Source organism: Haplochromis burtoni, unplaced genomic scaffold, assembly GCF_018398535.1.
Source record: "Haplochromis burtoni strain Fernald_Lab_line unplaced genomic scaffold, NCSU_Asbu1 Contig_237, whole genome shotgun sequence".
In the NCBI taxonomy this organism is placed as follows: domain Eukaryota; kingdom Metazoa; phylum Chordata; class Actinopteri; order Cichliformes; family Cichlidae; genus Haplochromis; species Haplochromis burtoni.
The window spans coordinates 262389-274810 of record NW_024582598.1 but is presented as its reverse complement, the minus strand read 5'-3'; the positions used below and the strand labels follow the sequence as shown (position 1 = coordinate 274810).

Here is a 12422-nt window from a genome sequence, read left to right as displayed (position 1 = left end):
ATAAAAATACCCACAAAATGTGACAGGCTTGTATAAACAGACACACACGCGCACAACACTGCAGTGTAGTGAGATAATACATGTACACACAGACAAAGCGCCCACCTGGTGACAGTGAAACCTTTACCCAACAATATGAGCATCAGAAGGAACACCAAGAAACTGACGGAGAACAGTAATTTCCCTGGAGATGGTCACAGAGGTGGAGGGAGAGACAGAAAATGAGAGAGAGGAGACAGAAGGGGTAATTAGGTTGTGGTTTCCGAATCTGAGATAGCAGAGGGGAACGATAAAATCAGGTCACCGCACACATTTTTGCTCGCGCACACAGTCACGTACAATCACACCCGATCCAGCCCGTGCACGCTGAACCACCTATTACATTTCTTCAGCTGCACACGCACCCATCAGCATCCTATCATTCATTCTGCTCAGGCAGTGAGCGATTTTCCAGTGCAGAGTTAGTGTCAGTCATTGAGTCAGTGATCGATGCAGGAGAGGAACTCACCAAGTATTTTGAGGCTGCCATTGCCAACTCCTTCTCTAGCATACAGGCCCCAGTAGACACAATGGAACAGCAGGCTGAGCACTGCCAAGTGGAAAGGATGCAGGGAGGAGAGAAATTATAAAAAAAAAAAACCACCAGAAGGAAGAAAAGAGGGAAAAGAGATGGGTGAGCAGGCGTTACAGAAGAGGAGAAAAGGCATTAAGAGGAAGAGATGTGGGAGTTAAGAAAATACACAGAACAAAGGTGACAGGCAGATGATAATGAGGGAGGAGAGAAGGGAAGCAAGACAGAAAAAAAGAAGGAATTTATAAAAGGAGCAAAATCCTTGAGAGAAGTGGGAGGAGAGGGTGAAAGCGAATTCAGGGGTGGCACGAGAATCGAGAAGGGATTTAGACAGAGGACAAGCAGGCAAGAAAGAAGAAAGTGAGATAAGGGGGTGAAGAAAGAGAAGAGGACAGGATGAGGAGAGCGGGGAGGGGGTTCATCAGTAACAGCATGCTCCACTAAACACTGTAACACAGGGCGACTGTTTGCAGTAGGTCCTATTCAGAGGCTAATAAGTGCGATAATATCTGTGCTCTTGAAGTGGGGATTAAGGTGTGAGATGCTGCAACCGTGCAAGAGGCTCAGTCATCTCGAGTGTGTGTGTTCTGTCAGTGTGCGTGTCTGTTCAGGACAGAAGCTCTCACCTTCCACACCTGCTGCCGTCATAAACATTTTGTAGGTTGTGTGAAGAAGCTGTCTTCCCTTCAGATTGTCTACAGGTAAAAAAATAAATAAATAAATAAATAAAATAACAAGAGATAAAGGTGACAGAGGTGTGTGTGCTGGGGGAAAGATAAAAAGGATGAGGATACACTGACAGATGGCGAAGGAGAGCGGGAGAGGTACAGAGACTGGGAGGCAGAAGAAAAGAGCAAGAACAAGGGAACGGGCCAGATAAATGGGCGGGAGCGATCATTAGTATGCATCCATCTCACGATGCACATCTCCAGATGACGCCTTATACATCTTCTCTGTTCACGGCACATAATCCGAGAGGAAATATTCTTAATGCGTATTTAAGCAGCCTATTTTACTACCAAAACACTCCGGCAAACAGCAGTGGCCTGGGGGGAAAATTTATAGAGAGAAGAAGGGTCATAAACGATCACACTCTTTTAGTTCTCCTGTATTACAGCAGGCTTAGCCAGCCAAGTGTTGCTGAATCCTCCTGGGAATTTTGCAGGTGCTCTAATGATATTTTTTAAAGAGACAAAAACTTCCCAAAAACTTCATATTCATTTACAGCCCTTTGAAGCTTTTGCAAACACTGTTGTTGCGCTTTCCCCCCCTCTCTGCGAGTGCGCGTCTCTCGAGTTTTCAGTTCCTGTTTTTTAAAACAGAGACACGTTGCTGTAGTATGTATAGAATGTGGTGATAATAAAGCAAGGCCTCCCCTAAAGAACAAAGCCTTAATCTCAATGACACGACATGCTGCTCCAAAATCTCCATGTGTGGTTCAGTATTAATGCTGCATACAGATGTGCAAGTTACCCATCCCACGTTTCCTTTTTACCCTCATCGTCTTTTGAACTGTGTGCCGTTAACAAGTGCCCTCTCCTCTGTACTCTAACGGACAAAGCGTCCATGAATTCTAAAAAGATATTACATTTTTGATTATTCAGACTTGAAAAAAGTTTCCATTTCTCCTCCGTCAGCCTTTAATGAGCTGAGCCCAGAGAAGCTAAGGCATTTCTGGATCTTGTTTACAAGTGCTTTTTTCCTGCGTAGTAGTATTGCAACTTGCATTTTATGGATGCAGCAACAAACAGTGCTCAGAAGTGTTTCTGAGAGCATGCAGTGATTTCCACTAGAGACTCAAGCGGAGCAGGGGGATTAATCCAAAGAGAACTGAAACCGACAGTCAGAACCTCTAATCGACGTAATCTTGCCCACGTTGGTTATTTCTGAGTTTGTTTCGTTTTTCTTGTTGCTTTTTTCGAACTCTGTTAATACTCCAGCCGGTATTTACAGTCCCCTTTAAAACAGTACTGAGAGCGTCGTCACGTGAGCCCGCCCCGTCCAGCCTGCGCCATGGTAACATCATGGAGGAAAAACTCAAACACCGAGCCCACTGTGCAACTCGAGCAGCTTGTGCCAAATAAAAAATCTACATCTGTTGTTTGGACACATTTTTGGCTTTAGTAAAGGCAACATCAAAGAGAAAGAAAAAAAACTGCAGGAAAAATAGTTTCAGCGACCAAAGGTAAAACAGCCAATCTGTTACAACACTGTGTGTATGTGTAGATTCAACTAAGGGTTGTTTTTAAGACATTACACAACTTTTCGAAGTATCTTTTACCCTGTTTCAATTTTTTGAAGTTTATTTCTGTCAACAAATTTCAGATAGGAATACATACTTAAAAACACACATATTTACCCATTTCAAAATTTGAGATCTTTTCTTTTTCTCGTTCTTTTTTGTTGTCATTTTTAGTCAAATAAAGGGTGAAATCCTTGCGTTCTGTTTGGTTATATGGCTTTTCTTCTATGTTCATAAGGACAATGACACAATTTTGTGTCTCTATACTAAAAATTACATATAGAATTGACTGCAATTGCTAAAGAGTTAATGCATTACTTTTGTTAATATCCTTGTATTAAAGCTAAAAGTCAATTCAGCCACATCTTGACTGTTTAATTTAAAATCCTCTGAAGATTTTCAGAATGAAGTCAATCTCAAGACCCAGCGTCAGTAAGGACCCCAATAAAGATGTCAGAAAAAGCATCCACATGGGAAAAACCAAACAAAACACATGCATCAGTTTGTTCACAGCTGGAAAAAAAGTGAGAGTTAACAGCGCTAACAGAAAAATCTCACCAGAACTTAATTTAGTAGGCAGACTTAAAAATATAAATCTGACTCTCAGTGCTGTGAAAGATTGTGCGATTCAACCTTCCATTCTTAATCTGAAGCGTGCCTCATTGGGTCCAAAGATCATTAAATGGATGCTTAATTGTGATCGTCTAGAGAAGCAAACTACAGATTAGGTGCAATACAAGTGATTCTGCCCCCTTGCCAGTTTATAAAAAGGAAGATATGCATATGATAGCACAGAAACGCCCGACGTGAAGAAAGCAGGGGATTTTGCCAGGAGCTGTTGTTCTCAGTTGCTTCAGGGTTATTTCGGCTTTGACCTTTACGTGACAAACTCGCTTCAGTAACCTTAAGGCTGCAGCTACCTTCTCCACTCAACCGTTCACCTTTACTTGAAAACCAAGGCTCGCTATCACCATCTCCTCTTTCCTGCTTCCCTGATGCTCGTGTTCAGTCTCTGCCCAAAATGAAAACGGCACATGCTCCACCTTTACTTATCTGAACAAACACGAGAACTTACTCCCATCCCATCAAGAAACCATGTAGATTTTATAATAGATCTGACACAAAAATTGCATTTCTGTGGGGCTTTGAATTCCTATTACATTAAAAGAGTGAAATAAAAGGCAGTACTTACAAGCAAAGTAGCAGGAGAGAAGGAACACCATGAAGAAGATGATCAGGAACGTGATGTCTGTTTCCAAGATGCCTGTGAAAGGAGGAAGAAAAATTCAAGAAAACTTGTGATAAAAGGAGAACATTTGAGGAGAAAGAACGAAATAGAAATATGAAAGAAGGCAAATGTACAAGATACACAGTGGGTTTAGATACAAAGGAAGAAGGAGTAAATAAGGTGTACAAAGTGTTCAGATCAATAAAAGAAAGTAGAACGTATGAGGGAAAGACAGATAATTTACAAGGGACAATAAATCCAAAGAGCAGGGTGCTTGATCCATATCAAGCACCCTGCTCTTTGGATTCTCATTTAATCCAATATCCATATATTGGATTAAATGAGAAAAAGTGAGAGGCAGTTACAGTAGAGCAAGAGTGTGAGAGATCGGAGGAAACATTAGTGATGTAGGAATAATTAATTTAGATGCTACGTTGGCCCTCTTTTATTCTTTTCATCCCTTCCTCTCAGTTTATCTAGCATCATTAATTCATTCAGCCATCCCTTCATTATTGTCATTTGTGTAATTTGTTCAGTTGAAGGTGCTTTATTGGCCGTGCTAAGTGGTGTAGGCTTGTGCCATCAGCGATTCATTCCATAATCTCTCACTTTCAGTCTAATCACACTTACCAAACTCGTCAGCAGAGAAATGCTGCGTCCAGAAAGACTGGCCATTGGTCAGTTTCATCTCATACTCCAGCTGCAGGCCATCTCCCTGCAAGACATAAGAGAGCAGCAGAAGTGGACAGTGGATGGTTAGCAGATTTGTACAAAATATTAATGCACTATGTTTATCTATGATCTTCATAAAAATGAATTTGGGTGATATTTTTGCTTTTACAAATGGTCACTCAAGGCTGGCTCAAAAAAAGCAAATCCACTCCCACAGACCAAATTACTTTAGAGGGGAAGTAAACATGTTTACAGCTAGTTCCGAAAAATGATTTTGGTCTCTATAGCTATTTTTTACCCTGTATGCAACCATACGGGGTGGGTGAATTTTTCATAACTTACCCATTTAAAGTTATGCATTATTAGGGGCATGGGCATTTCGAGTGACATTAGCCGGCTGTTAGACATCCATTTGGCTAATTCAACTCCTTGACCGTTTTTGTGTACTTGGGCCCTTGTGAAGCATTTTTAATGTGCTTATTTGACAAATTATTTAGCTTTCTTTGCAGCTAATTGTATCAAGAACTTGCCCAAGAAGTTTAGGTGAGTCATATTGTGGCCTTTTATTTGTATGCATTGTTTGTTACTGAACCTAGCTAACCAACTTGCTAACATTAGCTGGAAGCTTTCTCCTCCAAATATGGCTCCAAAGAATAATAATGTTAGGCTAATGAGTGATATCATTATAACTACCAAATACAGTTAATGGTTGCATTGTTGTAAATTATAGATTAGGAGCAGCTCCCTTTCTTGTATGCGCACCACATACACTGTCGCAGTCAAATATTTATCCACAAGCTCACGGGGTTAAGCAGGTGATCCATATGCTTCAAGGCTATTACAGAAGCCTTAGTTCGGTTCCACCGTGTGCCATTTGCTATTTACTTTGCCCCGCTCTCCCACCTTTCCTGTTTACTCTCAAACGTCTGTCATAATTAAAGTCTTAGAAACCCGAAATATATATATTTAAATACATGCATATTTAGAGCCACATGCTGGTGTGCCATTACCATGGAGGTTTTTCACTGTGAAAATAAAAACAAAGTATGTGAAAGTAAATTATGCGGGACCACCACGAAAAGGTTCATGAACACAAACTTATTCCAGCACTTAAATCACTTCCACCCAGCTGAACATTGGTTTTTTGAAAGAGGTTACAAAGGAAAACTGGACAAAGCCATCCAGAGCTCAGGAGCCAGCCACAAGCCTGCAGCCTCAGTGTGAACAAAGAATCAAAGCAGATACTAGGAAAATTATAGAGATGAGCGAAAAAGGGTCAACATCCTGGTGAAGTTACGCATATATTGGAAAGTGTTGTTAAGTACCTGACAGTTGTTTTGTTATATAAATATGTTGCACCTGCTTTTGTTTGGTAAGGTGAAAAATATGTCAGGTAAAGGTGGGTGTCCAGTAATTCGTTTTCAGTTAATTATCTGTGCCTCGTTCCAGTAGCAGAGCGATTTATTTTCAGTTGATTAAGTGACGTTTCTGTAACCTTCTCCAGTTTGGGGGAAATTGTGAATTTTAATTATTTCTTTTATTATGAAAATTATATTTTGTATTTATTTATTTATTTATTGGTTGCATATACTGCAAGTCATTGTTCCCAGAAAGAAAATCGGAGTTCTGCAAAAATCGACAGAGGAATTGGACTCGACTAAGAAAATGGCAATTGGTGCATATCTGGTAATTTACTATGAGGAGACAGGTATGGTATACCTGATTACAACTGAATGCATTGAATGCAACTGTGTCATTTAGTCATTCTTCGAGCTGGCCTCGGCGCACCTCAGGATCCTCCAGGTGTACGGAAAAAGTTGATGGGGAAAGAAAAAGGAATCTGGGCTGTTCTGCCGACACTGTGCTGCAAATCCAGAGATGCTCAAATTAACAGGAAAGATGAAAAGATCATAGCCATAGCAACAGCTTTCTCTTGCTTAAGTCTGAGTATTCTTGGTCTCAATTATTAATACTGTGATTTTAATTATTTGTTAAGCTCAATATCTTCAAATGTTGATCTGATATAACTGCCTGACAGTGCAGTGGTATGAAAGCTATCACAAAGAGAGAATATTTATTTTTATTTAAGTCAGGAGAAACACCACAAAGAAAACTAGCATGCCCCTGTGGCAAGCCAATATTGGATTAATGTGAATGTTTACTTGTCAGTTCTCAACACAAAAAGCATCAAATTGAAATGAATTTGGGAGGTGAGAAAAAAGACGTATGGGGAGCAAGAACAAGAGAAAGTGCACAAAGATGGGTTGACAATCAGAGCACAGAGAGCTCATTTCACAGACGTAAGTTCAAAGCCGATGGAGTTCGCGCTTGTTGCTTGAGCGAGGGACCAGAGAGGGAGGGGGAGAGAAAAGACTTTGATTTCATTTGGCAGCCTGAGACTCCATCTCACTCCCTCTATCAAAAAAGGGCGAGAAGCGTGGAGCGTGCACTGCCACAAAATCAATACAGACACAAAGAGCAAGGAGACAGAGATAAGGAGAGTGATAGATGTGGAGAGAGAAAGTTTAAAATACAGGTAGAGAGAAAGAGAGGTTGAGGAAACAAGAAAATGCAAAAAGGGAGAGAGAGAAATAGATGCACGGGAAAGAGGGGAGATGAGGGAAGAAGTGGCACTTCACTGCAGGACTTCTCTCCACAGGGGTCACAGATGAGTTTAGGGTTGCTGGGTGGTTTCTGGTGTAAAAGGCACCCACTTTCGACGTACCGCACTGATGTATCGCACACTGAAAGTGTTCTCACCCAACATCAAAACAGTCTGATACAACTTGTGATCCCTTAAGCTGCAGATAACAATATTTTCAAAGGATGTCTGAGTCTTTTGAGAGAGTGTGCCTCTGGAACGTAAATGTTCGGGTAGCGTTTGAGTGCAACAAACCCTTTTTTCTCCAAAAATTGTGTTTGCACAGTCAGTTTTATGTGTGAGTTTAAAGATGTATCCTTTTCAAAAATGTCTCCAAGGTTCTTCAAAGTAATACCGGAGGCCAAGGTAATGCCATCCAGAATGTGTTTTTAAAAATACAGTAACTTCAGTTTAGTATGAATTTAGAATTAGAACATTTCAAGTCATCTAGGCTTTAATTTAATTGGGACTTGATAGTAGTTAATCTGCAATGCAGATTTAAATATTACTTGCAGAGCAGTGGAAATGTATGCAACATTTTCGATGAATGTTACTTGACCAAGGCATGGATGATGTCATACACACTGGCCCAAGAATGGAACCCTGTAAAACTCTAAGACTATCTTTGTGTGTTATTTACATGAATAAAACAATTCATCATCAGATAATCATGACTCCAACCAGCACTGCTGTTTTTCCTCTGATGTAAAATGTTGGTAATGCTGGATGCTGCACTCAGACAAGCACAGACACAAGTTCATGGTCCAGATCATTCGTAGCATTCACTAAACTCTTTTTGTGGTATAATGATCTCAATATCATGACCTATACTCTCAAAAAACCTCACTTTTCAAATGAGAGTTGACTTATTTCTTACAAGAAATAAAGGGAAGGTGGGATAAGACCCCTTAGCCTGGTAATATTGAAGTTAATTAACAGAAAGACTTTTTTGAACATTTGTCCAAGTCCAACATACAATCAGTCAAGATCAGATGGTTTCTAAAGCTGCTTTATTTGATGATCGATCCGTGATCTTTGGGGAGAAATCCCGATTTGTAGTCCCCGTTTGCCTCCAATAAACCCAAACCACTGTAGCAATATTATAGCATCTACTTGGGTAATTCCCTGACTAAAGTCAGCTTAGCCCTGATGACTATGATTATTTAAGCATCATTTGCTTCTCTAAAGCTACAGAGGCCATTAAACATCTGCTTTCACAAGCTTGTAGCACTGAGCATGACCAGTAAATTCAAGTGGTTATTAAAATTTAGGTGAAATCTCCCATAATGCTGAAATTGCAGCCATTCTTCTAGGAAGGCCTGCCACAGGATTTTATAACCTGACCGCAGCAGGGGATTTTCTCACAGCCAGGTACTGAAGTATCAGTGAGGTCAGGCATGGATGTCAGGAGATAAGACCTGACTCGCAGTTGGTGCTACAACTCATACTGAAATTGCCAGACGGTCAGAGAAATGCTTCAACAACAAACTCAGATTAACAGATTAAGATTTCCTTTTATAGATCTAAGGAGCAGAGCCCAGACCATGATAAGCACCTTCAGGCCAAAAGTACACTCCTGTATCAGTGTAGGACAAAACACAGAAATATACTGTATCATGGCTGCAAAATCCTTTACGCTTTTAAAATATAAAAACATGCAAACCCTTTAAAAAGTTCCCTGCCAGAGTCACTGCTCCATGACCCTTTGTGGTGGCGATTTATCATATGAATGAAATTTTTAAATTGCAGTGAAGAAGAAGGTGACAGATGGGTAAAATAGCAGACGAGATTTTTTGTTAGGTTTCTTCAGCGAGGGATCCTGTCCACATATTTTTTAATCTATACAATGTAAAATAACATAATGTAATTTATATTTAGCTGTTGGCATCACCTTGCACTTTCAGGAATTGTGATGACCGTGAGCTGATAGTTGATGAAAAAAGTAATTAGCACCTAATCGTTCAGGTAAATGTTAGTTGCAGCTCACACACAGATGGTGCATACACTGTGTACTGTAGGAACATGTTACTAGAATCACAGTTTTAACTGTTGCACTCTGTGTTCACACCAGAACTACTACTACAATCTACAAATCACAAAGTCTGATTTTTTTTATATGGGTAAATATATCTCCCAGAAGACTCATAACACTGTCAGCTAATCCTGTTATTTTTTTGTTGTTGTTATTTATTACACTGAACAAGCGCAATGTTTCATGTTCAAACTGGCTCCCCGTCTAGAACAGGAGAACCTGGACAAAATACAGTAGCTGTGATTTGTCGCTCGGCCAAGCTGACAGCTGCAAAGTTCTGGCCGTTTCTTTAACCCCTGCCTCTTTACAGCCAAGCTAATTTCAGTTCTTTCTTGGTTCCCTGCTGAAGTAATTTTGCTTCATTAGCAGTAGTTCTGCTTGGAATAATAAAGAAAAAGTTGATTACAGCAATTCAAAGCCTTCTACATCTTCACTTGTGTTTGAAAGTACACAATAATGCTCCGACAACAGTTGCTCGTACAAATGCAAGTAATTATTCTGCATTTGCTCTGTTTTCTCTTCACTTTCTATTGATGGTACCCAATTAGTTACATCACAAGTTTTATTAATATACCAACTTTTCAAAACAGTCTAATGACAACAGTATAATAACAACGATTTTTTTTTGTAAAGCTTTGTAAAAGTTTTGATGTTATGAATCATCATGTGAAATTCTGGGATGACTTCAAGTTTATTTATGAATGTCTTTTTTTTCCCTCCCCTGATGAAATAATAATTATTTGCAGCCTTGAGGTTTCCTGCTATAATTAATCAAGTGAAATTGCTTGGAAATGTTAAATAAAAACCAGCCTCACATTTTACCAGTTTATGCTGGCAAGGGAATTGAGAACAGACGTCCTCTTGTTTTAAGGACTTAGGAGCTGATTTGGATTTAGACCCACTTCCACAGGTAAAGAGTGAGATGGAAAGTACACGAAACAAAAAAAAAGGGCCGGATAAGAGAGAAACAGAAACAAAGTGGGAAACAGGGAGTAGCAGATAAAAGTGAGGGTGCTGGGGAAAATGCATTAAATGAGCGAGAGGCAAAAAAAGAAATGAGACCAGTGAGATTGCAAGATGGAGAGGAGAAACACAATTAGGCACAGGCTGACAGAGAGGAACAGGAGATGCAGGAGTAAATAGATATGAAATGGCGTGGAGCGCGTCACAGCTTGGTGACAGAGTTGAAAGAGAGACACAGCTAAAGATTGTGAGCGACAGAGGTAAGAAAGATGAAGAGGTGTGAAAGCAAAACGGAAGCGAGAACGCAAGCCGTGAGAGACGAGGGGTGGAAATTGGCTGCGGGACGTAGCATGCATATTTCCCCAGGAGTGGAGGCGAGCCTTTATTCTCAAGTCCAACAGCATTAGGCAGCGTGTCTTTCAGCGGATGCTGGCGTGACACTAAACCATACTCTCCAGGAAGCATCCATTCTAATCATATCCCTCTTCAGCTAGGGCTCTCAAGTGGCAGCACAAAAACAACCCTACGTACCCCTCCCCCAAAAAATACAAGGCCAGGAATGCTCACACACAATTACACACAGAATCGGAGCATGACATGCTCGCGTACAGGTGAGTGTGCCATTGATAGGCAGGCATGCTGGGGTACACCTTCAGCAGATATTTAACACTTTCTCTTACCTGCATTCTAAAAAATAGAAAGAAAGAAATAAACAAAAAACAAAACAAAACAAAAAAAAAACACAGTATCACTGGGATTTGTCCTTGACTGAAGGAGGATATATCATCACTGAGCTATCATCAGCCAGGCTCACAATTTTTGGACAGGGTGCCCCAGCCTAGACTCGTATCAACAAACAACACACCACAGCTAGCACTTTGGTCATTTTCTCCCAGCACACCATTACCACAACACCAATCCCATTATAAAGCAACACAATGCGTCAATGTCCCCAAAGCGAGCCAGTCAGCTACAGCGGAGGCCTCACAAGGCATGTTTAACTCAGTTGAAGCAGACGGCTGCATACTCAGAGTCTCTGTGCTTTGATGCAGAAAGTGTAGCAGTATGAAGGGAGAGATAAGACACTTCAGAGTGTCAGGCGGAAATCCAGAGACAGATACACAGATAAAGGATCGGTTGTAACATCTGAGGAGATGAATTTAGGGGTGTCTGTGTGGCATTTTGCACACAAATCTTTAACGTAACATGTGGCATAATCCTTATCTGAAGACCAGTTTCTAAATGTTTGTAAGAGTATCTGTCTAACTGGGTTAGGAGCTTGAATAAGTACTCTAAATCACTGGATTATAATTCTTTTTTCCCCTATTTAGATATTTTTACTTCCACTATTTAAAGTCTAGCCTGGTGCAAAATGCCCAAATGGGTAAGCATACACTGGGACAGAAATTATGCTCACGTTGATTTAAAATTTATTGGGAAGCAGCACAAAAAAGTAGCCTTAAAATATCCAATATTTCACAGAGCCCTCCTCGGGGTGTGCTGGATGTATTTTTGCCTGAGCTTTCCTATTTTAATATCTGATTCAGCTGTTTGCACCAGAAATGTATGAGCTTTCTGCCGGAATGCGCAAAAAAAAAAAAAAGCATTTAAATCAATTTATTGGTATCTAAGACAAGAATATAACTCCCTGCTTCCTCAGTGTCTAGAGGGGGGGGGCTAGAGCAGACGATGACATGGAGGGTGATGGCAGTAATGACGCGCGTTTGTCTTAGAATACAAACAGAATCACACAGTGACCACAGGAGTGGGTTTGTGAGCTCTCTCTGTGTTTTTCCATTTAAAAAGGTGTTGCGTCATCACGGCATTGTCTGGTGGTGAACCTGCTCTTTCTAAAGAAAACCAGGGCAGCAGGGTCAGGGAAGGCTGCGGAGGGTCAGAGGTCAGTGCTTACCCCGCACTTGCTGAGAGCGATATACCACCATCGCTCCCTCACCGAGCGGAAGCTGCGGCCACCCACGCAGCTCAGGACCTCCTCGTTTCCATCCCCTTCCACCTGGGAGGGGAAAAAATGCATGTATTATTATCCAGAAATGCAGCACATTTTGCCTCACA

General features: G+C 40.8%; 1 protein-coding gene across 1 annotated transcript in view; it reads right to left on the bottom strand.

The window, feature by feature from the left end:
• tmem145 (transmembrane protein 145) overlaps positions 1–12422 on the bottom strand; it is a 40808-nt gene that overhangs the window by 10072 nt on the left and 18314 nt on the right. Inside the window, exons 5-10 of the mRNA XM_005938249.3 lie at positions 12262–12363; positions 4672–4756; positions 4006–4077; positions 1198–1266; positions 509–589; positions 106–184 (exon numbers count right to left, since the gene is read on the bottom strand). Coding sequence (XP_005938311.1) covers positions 106–184; positions 509–589; positions 1198–1266; positions 4006–4077; positions 4672–4756; positions 12262–12363 — 488 coding nt within the window. The remainder of the gene's footprint in view (positions 1–105; positions 185–508; positions 590–1197; positions 1267–4005; positions 4078–4671; positions 4757–12261; positions 12364–12422) is intronic.